Consider the following 24740-nt stretch of genomic DNA (forward strand, 5'->3'; position numbering starts at 1 on the left):
GTGTTTGTGAGTGAAAGAGACAGACATGTACAGACTGAACTATCTGTTCAACAGTCAGAGTGTTTCTCTAACAGGAGACACTCTTTACACTCCACTCAGCACAGGGACACTGACGAACCAGGAGGCCAGACTCTAAATCCAGGATAAAGAGTTTGAGTGAATGTGGTGTTGAAGGTGTGGAGGTGGATCAGAGTGTCAGAGGAGACTCTGTAGAAGGACAGAGTGCCAGCAGGACAGTCCACATACACTGCTGCTCTGTTAGAGACAGAGGAGGAGGAGGAGGAGGAGGAGGAGAACAAGATAGATCTTACTTTGTTATTGTGCCAGACACGACAAGGACCATCATCAGAGCAGTACAGACTCCAGGAGTGATTATTTCCTCCAAACCAGCAGTCATTACCATCTCCTTTCCTTCTGATGCTTCTGTAACTCACTGATATATAAACTTTTCCTCTCCACTCAACCTCCCAGTAACAGCGACCAGTCAGACCATTTCTACACAGCAGCTGATAGAAATAATCAAATCTGTCTGGATGATCAGGATATGACTGAACCTCCTCCACATCTGTCACCTTCCTGTTGTTGTCAGACAGTTGGAGGTTTGTGTTCACTGTGTTTGTGTCGACTGTGAGTTGACAGGAATCTGATGGAGAGAACAAACACAATCCAGCTGCAGTTATTGATCCATCATCTGTTCATTGATTGACACTTTGATGATGACTCCTGACATGATGAAGATGGTTGAATGTGTGCTGCTTTGTTTTCATGAATCCCATTAAAAACACACTTACACTTCCTCAGACCTGGTCTCAACCATCGGACTCCAGCAGGCTCCACCCTGAAAGGAGGAGGGGTCAGACCAGCACAGTCAACATGCACACATGGACATTACATGGCTCTCATACACACACTGTTACACACTGAGGACGGCTCAATGCTCGGCTCCACTGTTTTAGGCATTCAAATCAAATCAAAAAAATCTAAATCAATTTATAAACACATTTAAAACAACACAGGTTGAGCCAAAGTGCTGCACAGAGTAGAGATAAAATAGGAAACATACACAGTAATTACTATAAAGACTCGTCACAATTGAAAGCTACAGAGTACAAATGTGTTTCCAACCGGTTTTAAAAATGTCGAGTGTTGGTGACGACCTAATGTGAAGGGCGACTGTTCCAGAGTTTGGCTACAGCGATCGCAATAGCACGCTCACCTCTGTTTTTCCGTCTAGTTCTGGGGAAAGTCAGTAGCAACTTATCTGCAGACCTGAGGGCTCGACTTAGATTATTTTGGTTAAAAGGTCCGAGAGATAAGATGGAGCCAATCCATTCAGAGATTTAAAGACAAACAATAAAATCTTGAAGTCGATTCTATGACATACTGGTAACCAGTGTAAACGTGTCAGGATTGGGGAGATATGATCAAATGTGCGAGTGCCTGTCAGGAGTCGGGCTGCCGCATTCTGCAGATGGCAGAGTAGGGCCTGGTTAATACCAAAATAAAGACTATTGCAGTAGTCAAGCCTAGAAGAGATAAATGCATGTATCACTCTTTTAAAGTCGGCCGATGACAACATGGTCTTTGTTTTTCCAATGGCCCTTAGCTGGACAAAGCTGGTTTTAATAACAGAATTTATTTGTTTCTCAAATGAGAAAGAGCTATCGAGAAACACTCCTAAATCTTTAGCAAACAGAGTTCTGAACTTTTCCAGTGGGCCAAGGTCAACATTAAGGGAAGAACAGGGGTCAGAGGGGGCAAATAGTATGATTGACGTTTTTTGATAATTTATATGTCAAAAATGTAAGACAAACCATGATTTATTGTCATCAAGATAGCAAGTAAAACTTTAAATGAGTCTGCAGAGTTCCTCTTAAGGGGAAAATAGATTTGAGAATCGTCAGCGTAACAATGGAACAAGATTCCATGTTTTCTAAAAACAGAACCTAGCGGGAGCATATACAGGGAAAAAAGAATTGGGCCAAGGACAGACCCTTGTTCGACCCCACAGGTAAGTGGGGTGGATGTGGAAGAAGAGCCAACAAACCTGACAGAAAAACTACTATCAGTAAGGTAGGATCTGAACCATTTAAGTGCAGTACCGTTAATAACCACACAATTTTGCAATCTTGATATCAGAATTCTGTGATCCACTGTATCAAATACCGCACTTAAATCTAAAAGCACTAAAATGATGGGATTACCAGAATCAGAAATGAGTAAAAGATCATTAAGAACTTTTATGTGTCATGTGTCGGCTGTGTGGCAGGCAGGGAGAGGACCCAAACGCAAACTCGTAGACACAAGGGATGAACTCAAAACCACAGCTTTATTTGCTGGCTGGGAAAAGCATACAAAAGCAACCTAAACTAAACTGGAAAATCACAAACTAAACTCACAGCGAGACACAGGGAGATCCACACAGCATGAGGGAGAACGCGACACTGACACAGGGAAACACAGGGCTAAAATACACTGGGAAGTAACGAGGGGAATGAGACACAGAAGGGGAGCACAGCTGGGAGAAATCAGAACTGACGAGACGAGGGAGCAAAGTAGAATACACTCACAAGAGACATGAACCTTCAAAGTAAAACAGGAAGTAGCATAGACACGAACTAGACTAGGGGAGACAGAGCAACTAAGAAACACAAAGAACAACAACAAAGAGACACAGAGGGCAGCTACTAAATACTCAGAGAACTAAAGAGAATACAAGAAAGCCAACCTAAGATACTGGACTAAAGAATAAGCTGGGGGAACAAATGGAACTAAGATCATAATACAAAAAACTCAGACACAAGAAACTAAAAACACTGGGTCACCGACCCAGGACCATGACATTATGAGCACAGTTTCAGTGCTATGTAGCACTTTAAAACCAGACTGAAATGATTCTAAGATGGCATTAGTCTCCAGAAAGGCTTGAAGCTGGAGAAAGGCAACTTTTTCAGTAGGTAGAGTGGTCGCCCCATGATCGGAAGGTTGGGAGTTCGAATCCACTGAACAGCTACTCTGAGGTACCCCTGACCAAGGGACCGTCCCTACACACTGCTTCCCTGGCGCCTGCTTATTGGCTGCCCACTGCTTCACTGAGTGAATGGGTCAAAGGCAGAGGAAGTAATTTCTCCACGGGGATCAATAAAGTATACATCATTATTATTATTATCATCATCATCATCATCATCATCATCATTATTATTAAAAGAGAGTTTAGAGATTGAGAGATAACACTATTTTCCCTTGCTTTTAAACAATGGGAGTAGCTAAAGCTAATACTAGTTTCTCTTGCGTTATATTGATGTGAGGTGTTTATGTTAGTAAGCCGCCATTAGCAGCTAATGCTAATACTGTTTTTCCTTGCTTTCTAAAAAGGTTAGCAGCTTAGCTAAGTAGGCGCTTTGCTCCACTCTGGATTTGTGTGACCATGATGCACTCTGACAAACTCTACATTCATAACTGAATCGACAATAAATGTGTTCTCAAATGCATATTTTTCTGTTATTGTTCTAAAACAACAGAATGAAAATGAAATATTGATTTTAACACAGTCTATTAGCAGCATTAGCTTATCAGAGTTTCAAGTATTGAAGCTTCCATTTCCAAATGTTAGCTGCTCCTATCTGCCTCTTTGTCACACACGTGGACTGAAATGATTCACAGCCTTGTTTCATCCTTCTGTCAGTGTCACTGACTGTCACTGTGACTGTGGACATACAGCATGGGAAACATACACATGGCTGACTCTTTATTAGGTACACAGTGGCCACTATCTCAGGTACACCTGTGACCTAATAAAGTGTATCTAAAGTTACAAAATGTTGCCTCTGTCCAAATATTTATGAACCTAACTGTAGGTCAACCTTTAATGAAACTCTCAACATGATTTATCAGTTATCATTAATGTTCCTGCAAACAGACTCCTTGGAGGCCCCCTACATAAATATCCATGTACTATGTCTTGATGCATTCTCAATCATCCAGGAAAGTAAATCTCTAAAAGTTTAATCTGTTCATCTGATGAACAGATTAAACTTTTGGAGATCTGTGTGCTATCCAGCTGGACTAGTGTGTCTGTCCCTGAAAATATTCCTGCATGTGTGATTGTTCATGTGTCATCTACAGGAAACAAACAGAAAGTGAGTGAAGGACACAGGAAATGTTTCCAGCTCTTCCTCCTCTATCAGATTTTCTCTCCATACCTGAGAGTGTCCAGTCTCCAGCCTGGATCCTTCAGTCCAGCCGACAGCAGCTTCATTCCTGAGTCTCCTGGATGATTGTAGCTCAGGTCCAGCTCTCTCAGATGGGAGGGGTTGAAGCTCAGAGCTGAGGCCAGAGAAGTACAGCCTTCCTCTGTGATCAGACAGCCTGACAGACTGCAGACACACAAAACAGCAATCCATCTGTCAACAATCATTTTCTCTTTGTCACAATAACATCTATCCATTTACTTCCATTCAATTTAACTTTATTTCTAAGTGACAATTCCCAACAGACAACAACAGTCATCTCAAGCTGTTTAACAGTGTAAGGCAACAGCCTCCAATATAAGAGAGAAACCCCCACCCATCAGACAATCCACTGTGAGCAGCACTTGGTGATGGTGGGAAGGAAGAACTCCCTTTGACACAAAGATCCTCCCAGTGGAAACAGGCTCCAGGAGGAGCATCTACCATGATTGGTTGCAGGGTGAGGGGAAAGAGAAGAGATGAGCTCAGAGAGACAAGAATAAAACACAAACTAAGGAGAGAGAAGACAAAAGTTAAGGACATGCAGTAGTGACATATAAAAGCATCAGGAGCGAAAAGAGGGGGGTGGAGAAGAAAGCAGAGCATCATGGGAAGTCCACCAGCAGTCTGATCCTATAGCAGCATAACAGCACCAGCTGCTGGTCTCTCTGGAGACGTCTGGAAGTGGCTGGGTAACCATTTGAAATGGTTGCCCAGCACTACAAATGATTGCACAAGTGTGACTGATCCACTTTCTAATGTGTGTGTAGCCCTCACTGTGTGTCACTCTGTCACAGGTGAGTCTGTGTATCCAGCTTCTATGAGGACAACAGGATATAGTGAATTAGTCCATCAGCTTAAAGTCTGACTCCATCCTCCATTTAAATAACTCACACCACCAACTGAATACCACCTTTGTGTAGCTGACACTTCATTATAATGTCCTTCTATTCTGGTTCATCTTGTTTCAGTTACTATAAGCACACAGGTTTCAACAGTGACTCCATGACCTCAGTAATCTTTGCTGGGCTTTAATGCTCTGAACAAAGCTGCACATCACAAGACTAAAGTCTCACTTCTGTTTGACTTCAGCTCTCAATGTCCCACCATAACCTATGGAAATTAGAATAGATTAGATTAGATTAGATAAAACTTTATTAATCCCTCGGGTGGGTTACTCCAGGAAATTTGGTTTCCAATAGCAAAGCACCGACAGAAGTTACAGAATGTGAGCAGAAATATACCATATATACACATATATAAACACAGAGACATATATAAATACAGAGTATACAAAAGGGATAAATAGAATAAATAGCAATAAGAATACAAGGGAATTGCACATTTCACGTATTCTGAGTCTATTGCACCACTGGATATTAACAAAAATTATTGCACAGTGAAAAAGCACTATAGCTTAGTTGTACCCTCCTCCTTTGTCCTCCTGTTTCCCCTCCCTCTTCCCTCCAGAGAGGAGTTAAACAGTTTGATGGCGTGTGGGACAAAGAATAACTGTTCATCCAGGTTCCTACATGAAGCTGATGAAGGTGGAGTATTGTGAGAGCTGATGGAGATGATGATGAAGATGTGAATCCAGGAGCAGCGGGTGGATGGCAGCATCACCATGAAGGATCAGTGTGAGAATACATCATCATCCACAAAGAAAACCAGTCTGAATGTCTGACGCTCTTGTTACAAAGACGCAGTCGCAGCTTGTGGCTGCAGTTAACTGGTTTGCTAGGTAGCTGGGAGCTAACTCACAAGAACATTTGATGCTAAACTGTCTAAACTGTGTGAGCAGCTTTCATGGCTGCTCTGTGTTACACTCCAGCATCTCTTTAACTCAGTCCTCTCAGTTTTTTCCTCCTTACAAACTAGAAAGCCTTCTTTTTCAGCCTCTCCACACCCGAGCTTTGGCTAAGCTGCTACCAGCATGTAGGCTCAGTCTCTCTCACTCAACAGTTACTCTGGTCACCCAGACTAACACCACTTCACAAGAAACATTTCTACTTTTTCTGTAGTACCAGCTGAATGTATGGAGCCTATATTCCAGTGACAATGAGGCACATACAGTGTGACTGCTGTGACTTTACAGCTGGGCCTCATTTACTGACATTAGTAATATATGACTGAATCTATATCACACTTAAAGCTTTTTGTAAATAAAAAAAAAAAATCAGTGAAAATTAGTCACTTCAGTCGATTTTAAACACAAACTCTGAACATAACCTGCTCAACAGGTGAGATTTGTTGTGTTGTGTGCTGTGGATTCACCTCTGCAAACTCATCACTATTTTCACCATCAAGTTTCTATTTAGACAATATCAAAAGAGGAAGTAGCTCCCCAGGAACTATTTCCTCTTTTAGAACTTTTCAACATAAGAGTATGTTGCACTCCAGAAGACCTCCACATCTCCTCTTATTAGAGGGCTGCATTATTATTAATTTGCTAATTCTGTCAGTTACTGAAAAAAAATGCTTGATCTCACCTGAGAGTTTCCAGCGTACAGTGTGGACTCTTCAGTCCTTCAGACAGATTCTTCACGCCTGAATCCTTCAGGTTATTGTTACTCAGGTCCAGCTGTCTCAGATTAGAGGACCGAGAGCTGAGACCTGAGGATAGAGCTTCACAGCTTCTCTCTGACAGGTCACAGAGACTCAGTCTGAAAAATTAGAGATAAACAATTACAAAAATAAAACACTTATGTTGAAGTGTAATGAGATACTATTATATTTAGCAACATTTAATCTTCTGAAGAAGACTGAAGAAGTCACTTGGATGAGTGACGAAACGTTTCTCCCACAAAACGCTATGTCCAGATGAACAGATTCAACTTTTGGAGAATATTTAATCTTGTTTTTGTCAGGAAACTGAGCACTGATGCAGAGCAACATGTGGAGAGAATCAGAAGAGAAATGATTTAGAAGTCAAGAGAGAACAGCAGTAAAAGAACACTGAATTGTTCAGTGTGCTTTTTTTTTTTTTACTTGTTCACACCTGATTTGTGTTAAGTACAATAAACATTTAAAAACTAAATGTATGATCACATAATTACTTAAAGAGCATTTTTGGAGGCTTTGAACACTGGCAGCAGCCTCAGAAGAGCCTATTTAAAGGCTCATGTTCTTGCTTAGATCATTTATTTCTACTTAGATTTGTTTCTGGGAAAAAAATGAGGATTACTTTGAAAACAATAAGCAGCCCTGGATTAGTAAATCACTCAAACATGTTCTCAGTCAGAAGAAGCTGTCTTGTTATGAGGGAGAGAAGAAAAAGATTGAGGCACATAAACTTGTTCAAAGAGAGATGAAGCAGCTAAAATCAGGTCTAAAATTAAAGCAGAGGATGAGCTGAATAAAGGACACTCAAAGCTGGCTTGGAAAGGAATGAAGTCCATGGTGGGGATGCAGAACAAGGATAAAAGATGAATGTGATGCTGAATCAGCAGAAGAGTTGGACTCATTTGATTCCAGCTTTTATATAATTGATTTCAATGAAGAGCTTTGTGATTTTAGGAAAGGGCTGGTAGCTCTGAGAGTCCCACTGATGAGGTGACTGTGAAGGTTCTCAGTCATCCAGGTCATCATAGTCTAAGGAGCTTGGAAAGAAAAGCGTCTGGACTTCTTTAAGTTGCTTGAAGACGTTTCACCTCTCATCCGAGAAGTTTCTTCAGTTCTAGGGACAAATGGTGCAGAGTCCCAGATTTAAGTTCCAGGGGAGTGTCCCCCAACAGGGTCATGAACCACCTGTTGATCCTCTACCATATATGTCCACTCATTCATTCATGTAAGCTATCTAATGCAGCTTTGATCTTCAGTCTGCTTTATGAAACTCATTCTAACCCTGAATGTCAGAGCGTTCCTCCTTCTCTTTTCCCATCATTCATGCTGGCAGTGGAGGAGATTTGGATGTTGGACTGTGTTTTGGATGATGTGTGTATGTTTTGTTTTGAACTGTTGTCTGTAAAGCAAACTGCATTTTTGGTTTGGATTTCAGTGTCAGACAGACTTTAAGGTGGAATGAAGAGTTTTACAGTTTCACAGTGAATTATCCAGTGGAGGATTTTTGTTCTTCTTCTTTGAAGGTTTGAAATGTGACCAGTGTTCTGTTACAGTCAATTAACTAAACCAGAGAAAAAGAAAACGGACTGTACCATGAAGAGCCTCAGTGTGGAGCCTTATGTCTGCAGTTTAGTGTCAGTACAACTTTCACATCATATTCATCTCAGCACAACTAAAATATGGTGACTGACCTCAGGATTTCAAGTCCACATCCTGGACTCGCCAGAAAACCACACAGATGCTTCACTCCTGAATCCTGCAACTTGTTTTTATTCAGGTCCAGCTCTCTCAGATGGGATGGGTTGGACTTCAGCGCTGCTGCCAGAAAATCAGAGCTGATCTTTAACAAACCACAGCAGTTCAATCTGTATAAAGAATAAAAGTTTATTAGACAAAATGTGTGATTGAAATCATTCATTGTTTCATAATCTGATCACAGCTGAAGAAGGTTCAGAATGTAGAAGCCTGGGCCCCCTTTCCCTGGCGGGTTGCACAGCATGGGGGTGCCTACTGGGGTCAGCGGGGGAGCTGGCCCCAGGGAGTGTGATTGTGTGTACAGCATCTCTCTATGTCTGTCTCCACGTTGGGTGAGTGTTGAGCAATTGTATATGAGAGCATGAGGGTGGGAATAGATGTTTGTATCTGTGTGTGCCTGTTTGTCTGTGTCTATATGTCAGGTTGGGTATCAGACGCCACCTCTCTGGGGACATCTCAGGCCCTCCAAGGTTTGGAGGCCCATCTCCCCCCACCACTCCCCCTGCCAGTGGCGGACGCCCTCAGACATCGGTGCGTTGGTGGTTCTCTGTCTCCGGGGGTGGGCGCCCAGGTACCCACCGGCTCACTCCTTGGCGGCTGCTTATTGGGCCTGGAGCTCGCTCGGGCCACTTTGGGGATGGGGTGCCCTCGGCCTCACGGCCCGGGGCTCGGCCACTCAGGCACAGCTGGCTGCCGGCGGAGCTCACGGGCACGTCACTGCAACCCCCCTGGCTTCTGCTCCGCGGCTGCTGAGTGACCCCTCATCTGGGACTCTCCTCAGCTCTTTCTGGGATAGTGGCGCGGCTGCCCCTCTGTTGGTCTTCCTTGGTCTCTTGTGTTCTGGGGGCCTCTGGATGTCTGGAGTCTTGATCTCCTCCATACCTGCTTCATGCCCTGGAGGTCGGGGCAGTGGCCCCCCACACCCTCTAGCAGATCATTACATGAAGGAACCTTTTAAAAACAAGCGCGTTCATGCTGACAGGTGTACACACGGGTGATCACACACACAAACTACACCCTTTTTGGCTCCTACCTCAAAGCACACTGTGCGCTGTCGATCTCACGTGCTGCACAATAATGTTTAATATTTAGTATTTACTGTCATATTCCCATATATCATTGTGATCTTGTTTATTACTCTCGTTTTCTTCTGCTTGCTTTCTTCTTTCTTTCTCAACAGGTGATCCAGATGATCGATATATGTATTTTTTGTTTGCTTATTCTGTTGGTTTTTGTTTTTTGCCCTGTTTCCCCGTCCCTCTTCTCAGGTTTTTTTCTTTCCCTCTTTCTTTCTCCATGTTCTCTCCTCCAGTCAAGTCTGTCCCGTATTCAGCAAGTGAAAATAAAACAAACAATAAAAAGTTGAATCAAATGGACCATTACGGCAAGGCTGGGATGGTCCATTTGGTAAAGTAAATCCGTTGGGCATCTTTCTTCGCCTTTAGACAATAATTCTGATGGCAAAAGAACCAAACGGGACAGGTTAAAAAAAAAAAAAAAAAAAAAAAAAAGAAGTTTAGAAAATGGAAACTCCAAACAGCTGAAACTGACCGGAAGCAGCTTCAAACAAACACAACAAGAGAAAAAAACTCAATATTTCACATTAAAGTCGTACATTTATCATAAAAACAGTAAAAAGACATGAAAAAGTCATGTTTTATATTCAATGAACCACATGGCTTCACTTTTAAAGATGAAGTTGTAAAGAAATGGACATATTTGAAGTCCAACAACATCTTTTTCCAGTCACATTATCAAAGCAGTCAAACTACAAGCTCATTTTCATTCCAACAAGTTATCGTCTGACCTGGACTAACAACACTGGTCTCTATGTGCAGCTGGCTGTGAGACCAGTGCTCAGGGACCGTCTACAAAGTGCAACACTGAAAGAACATCACACACAAGTTTGCTTCCAGCACTTTCACACAAACATCTACTGTCATTATTTTCACCAAACTCTGTGGATCCTTTATTGGAAATCCAAATGTCATTCAAATGGTCAGACAAAAGAGGGTTATGAGGAAAAATTATGAAATGTTGTGTATTAGCAGGAAGTTATTGAATTATTTTCCTCATAAACCAAACAAATGATTGACACACATGTTTTTATAAACTCGGTGTTGGACTTTGATCAGCAGGATAACCCTGATGTTTAAAGGCATTTTAGTCACACTGTATGAGAGTCCAGTTATTACTCAATATTTATGGATGATGTTATAAATTAGGCTCAAATATCTGACAGACATTTAATCCCATTTCAGTTAGGACTAGGATAATCTTGGGCCAGATTATCCAGCACACACTCTGACCGCACGCCACGCACAGCTGGGCTCCATCCAAGAGACAGGAAACTAAACCAACACAATAATAAAGAGCACCATTTGATCTTCTTACATTTTAGCTCTTTAAGCCAAACACAGTAAAAACATGAGCATATATATTTTTTTCTGATGAAATGATGTCACAGGTAGAATAGAGCAAAGTGGCAGTGTTACAGCCGGCCTTTCTCCGCTCTGCTGCCGAGGCCATTAGTCTCTTCAAAACTCAGCTACAGGGCTTCCAAGTGAATCAAAGCCGCAGAAGTGACTTTACCAATGAAAGAGGAAGAGGCGAAGAAGAGGAGAGGGAGGCCACCCTGATCATCACTTCAGCTGAAACCATCATACTTCCATTGAAGTTGCTGAGAAAATGTTAAGTAGGATGAGCTGCTGGCTAATCTGGAGACTGTAGCAGCAGCTCACAATCACTGTGGATTTCCACTCATGAACACGCTCTGGCTGCTTCATTTCTCAGTTCATATCAGAGACTAAAGCACAACATGAATCCGTGGAGGCTGAAAAACTGTCCTGTCAAATATCTCCCCGTCACCACTCCACTTCTGTCAGCCTTTAAATTAACCCTGCTCATGTCTGTCACTTCTATTTGGAGCCAAAAGGAAAAACTGTTGTTCAGTTGTTTCTAAAGATAAAATTTCTGAAAGCACTTCTTCGCATTTGTCTTCAGACACATCCTGAACGTTTATGAACTAAAGAAAGTTTCAAACATCAAAGATCTGAAATATAGAAAAACAACAACAGCTGCAGTGAGTGAACTCACCTCAGAGTCTTCAGTCGACAGTTTGGACTCTCCAGTCCAGCACACAGAAGCTTCACTCCTGAATCCTGCAGGTTGTTGTTACTCATGTCCAGCTCTGTCAGATGGGAGGGCTTGGACTTCAGAGCTGAGGCCACAACTTCAAAGTGAGTCTTTGAGAGTCCACACTCAGCCAGTCTGTTATTACAGAAAATATAAAATGTGTAATTATAAAAGCAGAGAATCTGCATTATAAACACAGACGGAATGTATATGAACAGAAAACAGAGTGACGTCATAATCTGATGAACATCTGCTCTCCAGCTGTGCTTCAGCTCCTCTTGATGTGTTTGACATGGCAAAATGATTCAGTCTCTCTCAGACCTATAGACTTTTAATGACAATCATTGTTTGGCTTTAATCTGCAGATGAAGGAGGAAGATGGTGTCACATTTAGGCTTCCAAAATGTCCACAGTCTGTCACTGAGATCTGATCCAGAGTCAGAGTGAAGACACACATTTGGACTGTTTCCTGTTTTTAATCTGACTCCAGAACATTTTGAATGAGTTCAGCTGAGTGAAGAGTTCCAGCTGGAAAAATGATCTCTGTTTGCTACCTGCTGCTGTCAGGTACGACTGTTCACGTCCACACGCAGGAAAAACCTGCTGACTGTTACCAAACGGAGCAGAAATCTCATCACTGGACAATAATGATGAATGAACTCAGAGCTACTGACGTCATATCAGATTTCCTGGGAACTAAAAAAAAGAAATGATTTGCTCGTTTTAGCTTTCTGAGCCATTAGTCTGCTGGTATATCACTAGTTGGCAGAAAAAGATTTGTATTCCTGTTACTGGCTTCAGTGTTTATGAGTCCAGATCCAGGTGACAGCAAGTCAAAATGATATTACCTGTCTGTGTCCAGCAGCAGCCTGTATTCACTTTGAATATTGTTATAAACTGACATGGATCAGTTTGTCTTTGATTGGTTTGTAAATGTCACTGTTTCCATTGAACTTGAGTGACGGTACAAAGACAGAGAGGGAGAGAAAGGTGAGAGCAGGATGGAGACAGCAAAGAGAGAGCCACAACACGTTCTCACTCCCTAAGCATCACATTTTATGCTAGGTGACAAATCGTCAACATATTACGTTTTCGGGCACCCAACGCCTTCCTACGTGACGACATCGGAAAACTGCGGACACATGAGAACCGTTTGGACTCAATCTACACATCTTCGCTTTCTCCCTTAAAATTGCTTGGGAAAACACTATTTCACGTCATTAAAGTGCTGGTTATGGTTAGGAATAAGGTTATGGTTAGGGATACGGTTATGGTTAGGTTTAGGGATAAGGTTAGGTTTAGGGCTGCAATACAGGGCTGGAACCCGCCGCGTACCATAACAACGTGGAAGGTCACCTTTCGTGTTCCTCAGGAACGCCGCGGGACGTCACAAAACGTCGGGATGTTACGCCTCGGGAGTGAGAACGGGCTCGAGAGCAAACACAAACAGCTAAGAGTGGACAGGTAACCAAGGTCAGCAACCAATCAGAAAGCTCCTGTTTGACCCACAGTCACTGATGATGACTGCACACAACCGAGCAGTGTGTTACTCTGATATCAAATATGGATCCTGCTCTTATAATAATGATCATCAGATGATATTATTGTGTTATTTTGTAGCTGAATACGATGTTTGTGTGATTATCAGTGAAAGAAGCAGTGAGGAGGATGGAGAGAGAGAGAGGACAGAGGGTGAAGTTAGAAACACTAAAAGGATTTTTCATGGATTTCATGGATGATTTGAGTGATTTCCAGCAGGACACTTAAACATGTCAGTGGACGTCCTAAAGAACATATTCACTGATATGAAACATGTCATCGAACAGGATTAATATCAGTGTAAATAAGATGGAAACAGCTGTGACAGCATGGATGTGATACACTACATGGTGTGGAAGGTTGCAGTGTACGGACACAAACACTTTGTGGTTATAATCTAAACCTCCCACCGTCTATAAAGCACTGACGACATCATGACGTTTGGTAAGAGCTGACAGGAAGTTTGCTGGGGGATGTAAACAGCAGCCAAAAACACAGCAGTGAATTCCATCAGCAGAAAATAGGGACGGCATTTCAGCAGCAACAACTAAACACTGAACAATCAGCTCTGTGATTAATGAGGACATGAAGTCAGGCATTCATCATTAGGAACAGCAGCAGGAATGAGAGTGAATCCATGTGCTGCTGTGACATCAGCGTTAGCTCACATATTTGACACATGTTCAGTCCAGATGTCAGCAGTGTCTTCGCACTCAGTTTGTCCCACTGTTGGTAGTAAGAGAACACATCTGGTTCACCTCTGAGCCCTCACTCTGAACCCCAGCACTGTCACTCATCAGTACATCACACTTTAATCACACTAAACCAGAGTCTTCCTCAGAGCCTTCATCCTCCCTCACCATGACACAACACAGGTACTACATGTAGATGTGAGTCTGCAACACACAGCGTACGACTACCAAAGCAGGATCATGCTAAGTGCACACACACATTTCCTGATCAACAGAAAATATCATTTTATCTGAGAAACTCAAACTAATGAGAGTCGTTCAGTACTGTGTATATCTGAAGAACTAAACTACTATTCTACACTAATTAATCATGTTAATGATCACATCTGGACTCACCGAGCCTTTCTGCAGTTCCTCACAGCTGGAATCAGTCTCAGTCGTCCCCTCTCTGATGTGTTGTACTTTTGCAGGTCAAACTCATCCAGAACCTCCTCTGACATCTGCAGCATGAAGGCCAGAGCTGAGCACTGGATCTCAGAGAGTTCCTTCTCTGATCTGTTCTCTGACTTCATGAACTCTTGTATCTCCTGAAATAATGAGAGGTCGTTCATCTCCATCAGACAGTGGAAGATGTTGATGCTTCTGTCAGGACAGATTTTATCACTGTTCATCTCCTTCAAATTGTTGATGACTTTCTGGATGGTTTCTGGACTGATCTCTGTCTGACCCAGCAGACCTCCTAAGAGTCTCTGGTTGGACTCCAGAGAGAGGCCATGAAGGAAGCGAACAAACAGGTCCAGGTGGCCATTTTCACTTTGGAGTGATTTCTTCATGACTCCACTCAGAAAGACATCCAAAGATGACTCTTTATATTCTTTCCCCGGGAAGTCCTCCAGCACCTCAGTCTTCCTGTTGGTGAAACAGTGGAACATGTAGACTGCAGCCAGAAACTCTTGAATGCTCAGATGAACAAAGCAATAGACTGGTTTCTGGAAGATCACACACTCTCTTTTGAAGATCTCTGTACAAACTCCTGAGTACACTGAAGCCTCAATGACATCCAGACCACACTGCTCCAGGTCTTCTTGGTAGAACATGATGTTTCCTTTCTCCAGATGTTCAAATGCCAGCCTCCCCAGCTTCAGAAGAACTTCCCTGTCAGCCTCCGTCAGCTCCTGTGGACTCGTCTCATGTCCCTCAAGGTACTTGTTCTTCTTCCTTTTTGTCTGAACCAGCAGGAAGTGTGAGTACATGTCAGTCAGGGTCTTGGGCAGCTCTCCTCTCTGCTCTGTAGTCAACATGTGCTCCAGAACTGTAGCAGTGATCCAGCAGAAGACTGGGATACTACACATGATGTGGAGGCTCCTGGATGTCTTCATGTGGGAGATGATTCTGCTGGACAGCTCTTCATCACTGAATCTCCTCCTGAAGTACTCCTCCTTCTGGGCGTCAGTGAAGCCTCGTACTTCTGTTAGCCTGTCAACACATGTAGGAGGGATCTGATTGGCTGCTGCGGGTCGGGAAGTTATCCAGACGAGAGCTGAGGGAAGCAGATTCCCCTGGATGAGGTTTGTCAGCAGCTGGCTGACTGATGACTTCTGTGTGACATCAGACAGCAGCTTCCTGTTGGTGAAATCCAATGAAAGTCTGCTTTCATCCAGGCCGTCAAAGATGAACAAAAGCTGAGAGACAGCCAGCTTCTCTGCTGTGACCTTCTGTAATGTTGGATGGAAAACATGGAGCAGCTCCAGAAGACTGTACTGCTCATCTCTGATCAGGTTCAGCTCCCTGAATGAAAGCAGAACCACCACACTGACATGTTGGTTCTCCAAGCCCTCTGCCCAGTCCAGAGTGAACTTCTGCACTGAGAAGGTTTTTCCAACACCAGCCACGCCGTTGGTCAGAACCACTCTGATGGGTCTCTGTTGGTCAGGTAAGGCTTTAAAGATGTCCTGGCACCTGATTGGAGCGTCATGGAGGGCGTCCATCTTGGAAGCTGTCTCCAGCTGCCTCACCTCATGTTGGGTATGAACCTCTTCACTCTGTCCCTCTGTGATGTAGAGCTCAGTGTAGATCCTGTTGAGGAGGCTTCTACTTCCTGTTTCATCACTTCCTTCAGTCACATGTTCACATCTCCTCCTCAGACTGATCTTATGTTCATCTAAAACCTCCTGCAGACCAACATCTGCTGAAAGAAAGAAAAACAGAAAGAAAACTCTTCAATGTCTGAACAACAACAAGAAGTCCAGTTTTCAGAAATGAGTCCATCAGCAGACAGATGTTCAGTCTTACTTTGTACACAGCTGCTCTGACTGGCTGTCTGCAGTCCAGCTCTGCTTCTGGATCTTTCTCCACACTGGGGACAGGAGGAGTCTCCTGATGAAGAAGACTGGTCCCAGTATGAGCAGATGCACTGTCTGCAGAACCAGTGTCCACAGCTGGTAGAGACTGGATCATTCAGGACGTCCTGACACAAAGCACAGCAGGACAGGCACTCCTCTTCACACACACCACTCCTCTTCCTCTCTCTGTGAACACATTTTTTAATCACTAAAATCATTTACTGTTAGTGAAAAATATCCAGATTCGACCAAACTGCAGTTCCACACAGTTCCTGATTTCATCAACGCTAATGAGCTGCTTTTCCTGTCTGCCTTTCTCATTAAACTCCAAGTGATGAATACAAACTCAATACTTCCTGCAGAGACTTCACAATAAAAACTTTTCATCAGAGAGAGACAGTTATGACTTTCACTGTTTTACAGCCACTGTGTGCAGCAGATCCTGGGTTAGTTCACTTTTAACAAACTTAGAAGTCTCTGTGTAGAGCCATGGTCTCACACACAGAGACTTCTGATTTTCTCTAGTTAAATAAACATGATGAAGACGAGCAGGTTTCTCTTCTCGTGTAAAACTCAGAGGGGCTGACATGAATGAACAGGAAAAGCTGACAGAGACACACCAACAATAAAAGTCAGCTGATTCTTGTCAGCCAATAATAAAACACCTGCTCAGTGACATTTTCAGAGCTTAAGAATAGACCGGGTGGCTTTTAGAAAACATTAATTTATAATTTCCTGTATCAGTATCTGATAACATTTAAATCAATAATCAATCAGTTCATTTTAAATGAATCACTGAACTTTATTTCTTCCACTTTTCAGTAGTTCATTTTAAATGAATCACTGAACTTTATTTCTTCCACTTTTCAGTTTAAGGTTTGGTTATCTTTTTCATAAATATTTTGTCTTATTTCAGAACTTTATGTATATTCAAAAAATACTACTAATACTAACTTTTTATTAGTCAGAGTGATCATCTATGTTACCGAGACTGCATTACTTTTAAAAAACTAATGAACTAGTAAACAGCCCTTGTACACACCAAAACCTTTGGTGAGGTTTTGGTTCATCAGTGGTCTCATTTACAATACAGGCATTATAGCATTGACATAATGCTGACTCTTGGTGGCGCTGTCACTTGGTGTTCGCTCGCTTTGTGGTAGAGTATCACTTCCTGTTCCTGCTCAAACACAGTGGTGTTTCTGAGTAGCTTTTCTGCTTAGCAATTTAATTTAAATCTTTTGATACATCCCTTCTTCATAGTATAATCTTAACGTGCTTCATCTGAATCACCCTTTCTGTGTACTCACTACCTAATTTGTAGCCAAAGTATTCACTCACTGTGTCTTTACTGTTTCGCTAGCTTAGCTTAGCTCGTAGCCGACTCGTTAGCACCATGGCTACTTCACCTGTCCCTCCTGCACTTTCCTGCTCATTGTGTCAGATGTTTAGTTACTCCTCGGCCTCCTTTAGCAGTAATGATACCTGTAACAAATGTAGCATATTTGCAGCTCTGGAGGCCAGGATTACTGAATTGGAGACTCGGCTTCGCACCCTTCATTCACCCGTAGCTAGCCAGGCCCCTGTAGCTGGTGCAGCCGAAGATAGCGTAGGCCCCGCTAGCTGTTCCCCGGCAGACCCCAAGCAGCTGGGGAAAGAGGGCGGCTGGGTGACGGTGAGGAGGAAGCATAGTCTTAAACTGAAGCCCCAGGTACACCACCAACCTGTTCATGTGTCTAACCGTTTTTCCCCACTCGGCGACACACCCGCCGGGGGTCAAACTCTGGTAATTGGTGATTCTGTTCTCAGACATGTGAAGCTAGAGACACCGGCAACCATAGTCAATTGTCTTCCAGGGGCCAGAGCAGGCGACATTGAAGGAAATTTAAAACTGCTGGCTAAGGGTAAACGTAAATACAGTAAGATCATAATTCACGTCGGCAGTAATGACACCCGGTTACGCCAATCGGAGGTCACTAAAATCAATATTGAATCGGTGTGTAACTTTGCCAAAACAATGTCGGACTCTGTAGTTTTCTCTGGTCCCCTCCCCAATCAGACCAGGAGTGACATGTTTAGCCGCATGTTCTCCTTAAATTGCTGGCTGTCTGAGTGGTGTCCCAGAAACGATGTGGGCTTCATAGATAATTGGCAAACCTTCTGGAGGAAACCTGGTCTTGTTAGGAGAGACGGCATCCATCCCACTTTGGATGGAGCAGCTCTCAATTCTAGAAATATGGACCAATTTATTAAACCCCCCAAAATATGACTATCCAGAGTTGGGACCAGGAAGCAGAGTTGCAGTCTTACACGCCTCTCTGCAGCTTCTCTCCTCCTGCTACCCCCCCAAAAATCCATCTCCATTGAGACTGTGTCAGCTCCAAAAGGACAAAAACAAACTAAAAACCAGCAATAAACAACTTAAACATAAAAAATCACAAAGAAAGAACAATACAGTATCCACATCTGAACCAAAGAGTAAAACAGTGAAATGTGGATTATTAAATATTAGGTCTCTCTCCTCCAAGTCTCTGTTAGTACATGACTTAATAATTGATCAACAAATCGATTTACTCTGCCTTACAGAAACCTGGTTGCAGCAGGATGAGTATGTTAGTTTAAATGAATCAACACCCCTGAGTCATTCTAACTACCAGAAATCCCGAAGCACAGGCCGAGGGGGCGGTGTGGCAGCAATTTTTCACACCAGTCTATTAATTAACGAAAGACCAAGACAGACTTTTAATTCATTTGAAAGCCTGATGATTAGCCTCGTCCACCCCAGCTGTAAAACTCAGAAACCAGTCTTACTTGTTATCATCTATCGTCCACCTGGGCCTTACACAGAGTTTCTCTCTGATTTCTCAGACTTTTTATCTGATTTAGTGCTCAGCTCAGATAAAATAATTATTGTGGGTGATTTTAACATCCATGTAGATGCTAAAAATGACAGCCTCAACATCGCATTTAATCTGTTATTAGACTCAATTGGCTTCTCTCAAAATGTAAAAGAACCCACCCACCACTTTAATCACACTCTAGACCTTGTTTTAACATATGGCATAGAAACTGGACATTTAACAGTGTTTCCTGAAAACCCTCTGCTGTCTGATCATTTCCTGATAACATTTACATTTACAATAATTGATTACACAGCAGTGGAGAGTAGACTTTATCAAAGTAGATGTCTTTCTGAAAGTGCTGTAACTAAGTTTAAGAATATAATCCACCCACTGTTATCATCTTCAATGCCCTGTACCAACATAGAGAAGAGCAGCTATCTGAACGCTACTCCAACAGAGGTCGATTATCTTGTTAATAATTTTACCTCCTCTCTACGTACGACTCTGGATACTGTAGCTCCTGTGAAAACTAAAGCCTCAAATCCGAAGTACCTGACTCCGTGGTATAATTCTCAAACACGTAGCCTAAAGCAGATAACTCGTAAGCTGGAGAGGAAATGGCGTGTCACAAATTTAGAGGATCATCATTTAGCCTGGAGAAATAGTTTGCTGCTTTATAAGAAAGCCCTCCGCAAAGCCAGAACATCTTACTATTCGTCACTGATTGAAGAAAATAAGAACAACCCCAGGTTTCTCTTCAGCACTGTAGCCAGGCTGACAAAAAGTCAGAGCTCTACTGAGCCAACAATCCCTTTAACGTTAACTAGTAATGACTTCATGAACTTCTTCACAAATAAAATTTTTATCATTAGAGAAAAAATTACCAATAATCATCCCACAGATGTAATATTATCTACAGCTACTTTTAGTACCATCGGTGTTAAGTTAGACTCTTTTTCTCCAATTGATCTTTCTGAGTTAACTTCAATAATTAATTCCTCCAAACCATCAACGTGTCTTTTAGACCCCATTCCTACAAAACTGCTCAAAGAAGTCCTGCCATTAATTAATTCTTCGATCTTAAATATGATCAACCTCTCTCTAATAATCGGCTATGTACCACAGGCCTTCAAGGTGGCTGTAGTTAAACCTTTACTTAAAAAGCCATCTCTAGACCCAGCTGTCTTAGCTAATTATAGGCCAATCTCCAACCTTCCTTTCATATCAAAATCCTTGAAAGAGTAGTTGTCAAACAGCTAACAGATCATCTGCAGAGGAATGGCTTATTTGAAGAGTTTCAGTCAGGTTTCAGAGCTCATCACAGCACAGAAACAGCTTTAGTGAAGGTTACAAATGATCTTCTTATGGCCTCTGACAGTGGACTCATCTCTGTGCTTGTCCTGCTAGACCTCAGTGCTGCGTTCGATACTGTTGACCATAATATCCCATCAGAGCGATTAGAACATGCTGTAGGTATTACAGGTACTGTACTGCAGTGGTTTGTATCATATCTATCTAATAGACTCCAATTTGTTCAAGTAAATGGAGAGTCCTCTTCACACACTAAGGTTAAATATGGTGTTCCACAGGGTTCAGTGCTAGGACCAATTCTATTTACATTATACATGCTTCCCTTAGGCAGCATCATTAGAAGACATAGCATAAATTTTCACTGCTATGCAGATGACACGCAGCTCTATCTATCCATGAAGCCAGGTAACACACACCAATTAGTGAAACTGCAGGAATGTCTTAAAGACATAAAGACCTGGATGGCCGCTAACTTTCTGCTTCTTAATTCAGATAAAACTGAGGTTATTGTACTCGGCCCTGAAAATCTTAGAACTATGGTATCTAAGCAGATTCTTACTCTGGATGGCATTACCTCGGCCTCCAGTAACACTGTGAGGAACCTTGGAGTCATTTTTGACCAGGACATGTCCTTCAATGCACATATTAAACAAATATGTAAGACTGCTTTCTTCCATTTGCGCAACATCTCTAAAATTAGAAATATCCTGTCTCAGAGTGATGCTGAAAAACTAGTTCATGCATTTATTACTTCCAGGCTGGACTACTGTAATTCTTTATTATCAGGATGTCCTAAAAACTCACTGAAAAGCCTTCAGCTGATCCAAAATGCTGCAGCAAGGGTACTGACAGGGACTAGAAAGAGAGAGCATATTTCTCCTGTTTTGGCTTCCCTTCATTGGCTTCCTGTTAAATCCAGAATTGAATTCAAAATCCTGCTCCTCACATACAAAGTCTTAAATAATCAGGCCCCATCTTATCTTAATGACCTTGTAGTACCATATCACCCCATTAGAGCACTTCGCTCTCGCTCTGCAGGCTTACTTGTTGTTCCTAGAGTATTTAAAAGTAGAATGGGAGGCAGAGCCTTCAGTTTTCAGGCCCCTCTTCTGTGGAACCAGCTTCCAGTTTGGATTCGGGAGACAGACACTATCTCTACTTTCAAGATTAGGCTTAAAACTTTCCTTTTTGCTAAAGCATATAGTTAGGGCTGGACCAGGTGACCCTGAATCCTCCCTTAGTTATGCTGCAATAGACGTAGGCTGCCGGGGATTCCCATGATGCATTGAGTTTTTCCCTTCCACTCACCTTTCTCACTCACTATGTGTTAATAGACCTCTCTGCATCGAATCATATCTGTTATTAATCTCTGTCTCTCTTCCACAGCATGTCTTTATCCTGTTTTCCTTCTTCACCCCAACCGGTCGCAGCAGATGGCCGCCCCTCCCTGAGCCTGGTTCTGCCGGAGGTTTCTTCCTGTTAAAAGGGAGTTTTTCCTTCCCACTGTCGCCAAAGTGCTTGCTCATAGGGGGTCATATGATTGTTGGGCTTTTCTCTGTATTTATTATTGTGCTATCTACTGTACAATATAAAGCGCCTTGAGGCGACTTTTGTTGTGATTTGGCGCTATATAAATAAAATTGAATTGAATTGAATTGAATAAAAGGTCAATTCAAGTGTTAAGCTTTGCATTCAGTCTAAGGAGAACATGTATGGGAACCAAGAATTTTCCCCCTTTTCTTTGGAGAAACTGAGAAACCAATACGATTTGAGCTTAAATTTGCCCATTGTCCTGCTTCATCACTGCTCACTTCTCCCTGTGTTGGTGCTTATGGACAGTCATATCATGCTGCTAGCATAATTGCTAAATGTACTGTACTAATGTACTTTAAACACACTCTAGATCTTGTTTTAACATATGGCATAGAAACTGGACATTTAACAGTGTTTCCTGAAAACCCTCTGCTGTCTGATCATTTCCTGATAACATTTACATTTACAATAATTGATTACACAGCAGTGGAGAGTAGACTTTATCAAAGTAGATGTCTTTCTGAAAGTGCTGTAACTAAGTTTAAGAATATAATCCACCCACTGTTATCATCTTCAATGCCCTGTACCAACATAGAGCAGGGCAGCTATCTGAACGCCACTCCAACAGAGGTCGATTATCTTGTTAATAATTTTACCTCCTCACTACGTACGACTCTGGATACTGTAGCTCCTGTGAAAACTAAGGTCTCAAATCAGAAGTATCTGACTCCGTGGTATAATTCTCAAACACATCGCCTAAAGCAGATAACTCATAAGCTGGAGAGGAAATGGCGTGTCACAAATTTAGAGGATCATCATTTAGCCTGGAGAAATAGTTTGCTGCTTTATAAGAAAGCCCTCCACAAAGCCAGAACATCTTACTATTCGTCACTGATTGAAGAAAATAAGAACAATCCCAGGTTTCTCTTCAGCACTGTAGCCAGGCTGACAAAAAGTCAGAGCTCTACTGAGCCAACAATCCCTTTAACGTTAACTAGTAATGACTTCATGAACTTCTTCACAAATAAAATTCTTATCATTAGAGAAAAAATTACCAATAATCATCCCACAGATATAATATTATCTACAGCTACTTTTAGTACCATCAATGTTAAGTTAGAGTCTTTTTCTCCAATTGATCTTTCTGAGTTAACTTCAATAATTAATTCCTCCAAACCATCAACGTGTCTTTTAGACCCCATTCCTACAAAACTGCTCAAAGAAGTCCTGCCATTAATTAATTCTTCAATCTTAAATATGATCAACCTATCTCTAATAATCGGCTATGTACCACAGGCCTTCAAGGTGGCTGTAGTTAAACCTTTACTCAAAAAGCCGTCTCTAGACCCAGCTGTCTTAGCTAATTATAGGCCAATCTCCAACCTTCCTTTCATATCAAACATCCTTGAAAGAGTAGTTGTCAAACAGCTGACAGATCATCTGCAGAGGAATGGCTTATTTGAAGAGTTTCAGTCAGGTTTCAGAGCTCATCACAGCACAGAAACAGCTTTAGTGAAGGTTACAAATGATCTTCTTATGGCCTCTGACAGTGGACTCATCTCTGTGCTTGTCCTGCTAGACCTCAGTGCTGCGTTCGATACTGTTGACCATAATATCCCATCAGAGCGATTAGAACATGCTGTAGGTATTACAGGTACTGTACTGCAGTGGTTTGTATCATATCTATCTAATAGACTCCAATTTGTTCAAGTAAATGGAGAGTCCTCTTCACACACTAAGGTCTATTATGGTGTTCCTCAGGGTTCAGTGCTAGGACCAATTCTATTTACATTATACATGCTTCCCTTAGGCAGCATCATTAGAAGACATAGCATAAATTTTCACTGCTATGCTGATGACTCGCAGCTCTATCTGTCCATGAAGCCAGGTATCACAGACCAATTAGTTAAACTGCAGGAATGTCTTAAAGACATAAAGACCTGGATGGCCACTAACTTTCTGCTTCTTAATTCAGATCAAACTGAGGTTATTGTACTCGGCCCTGAAAATCTTAGAAATATGGTATCTAACCAGATTCTTACTCTGGATGGCATTACCTTGGCCTCCAGTAACACTGTGAGGAACCCTGGAGTCATTTTTGAGCAGGACATGTCCTTCAACGCACATATTAAACAAATATGTAAGACTGCTTTCTTCCATTTGCGCAACATCTCTAAAGTTAGAAATATTCTGTCTCTTAGTGACGCTGAAAAACTAGTTCATACATTTATTAATTCCAGGCTGGACTACTGTAATTCATTATTATCAGGATGTCCTAAAAACTCACTGAAAAGCCTTCAGCTAATCCAAAATGCTGCAGCAAGAGTACTGACAGGGACTAGAATGAGAGAGAGCATATTTCTCCTGTTTTGGCTTCCCTTCATTGGCTTCCTGTTAAATCCAGAATTGAATTCAAAATCCTGCTCCTCACATACAAGGTCTTAAATAATCAGGCCCCATGACTAAGGAGCTTGGAAAGAAGAGCATCTGGACTTCTTTGAGTTGCTTGAAGATGTTTCACCTCTCATCCGAGAAGCTTGTTCAGTTGGGTCAATTGGTGGGGTTTTGAAATCCCTTCCCAGACGCCTTAACGCCCACTCACATCCTGGGCCATCTGACCTCAGGAAATCACATGATAGGGTGGGGCCAGGTTTCACAATGAGCTCACCCAAAACCCTGGCTGATTAGGACCCACACCCGCTTTCACACCTTGGCTCATGTGATTAGGTAGAGGATCATCAGGGGGTCCTTTGTCCCTCTTTGGGGGGTAAGTCCCACTAGGTTTAAATCTGGGACTCC

The 24740-nt window shown here is 42.3% G+C and overlaps 1 protein-coding gene across 1 annotated transcript; it reads right to left on the reverse strand.

Annotated features, from left to right (window-relative positions):
- Nucleotides 1-4382: 4382 nt before the first annotated feature.
- LOC100698644 (NLR family CARD domain-containing protein 3-like) lies at nucleotides 4383-15552 on the reverse strand (the record flags this gene model as incomplete). Its single annotated transcript, XM_025904426.1, has 5 exons — nucleotides 4383-5793; nucleotides 6719-6892; nucleotides 8483-8656; nucleotides 11643-11816; nucleotides 14309-15552. Coding segments are annotated over 5 exons (1920 nt in total), but the record flags the coding sequence as incomplete, so codon positions are not given.
- Between the last annotated feature and the right edge of the window lie 9188 nt (nucleotides 15553-24740).

Source organism: Oreochromis niloticus, unplaced genomic scaffold (assembly GCF_001858045.2).
Source record: "Oreochromis niloticus isolate F11D_XX unplaced genomic scaffold, O_niloticus_UMD_NMBU tig00001589_pilon, whole genome shotgun sequence".
In the NCBI taxonomy this organism is placed as follows: Eukaryota; Metazoa; Chordata; class Actinopteri; order Cichliformes; family Cichlidae; genus Oreochromis; species Oreochromis niloticus.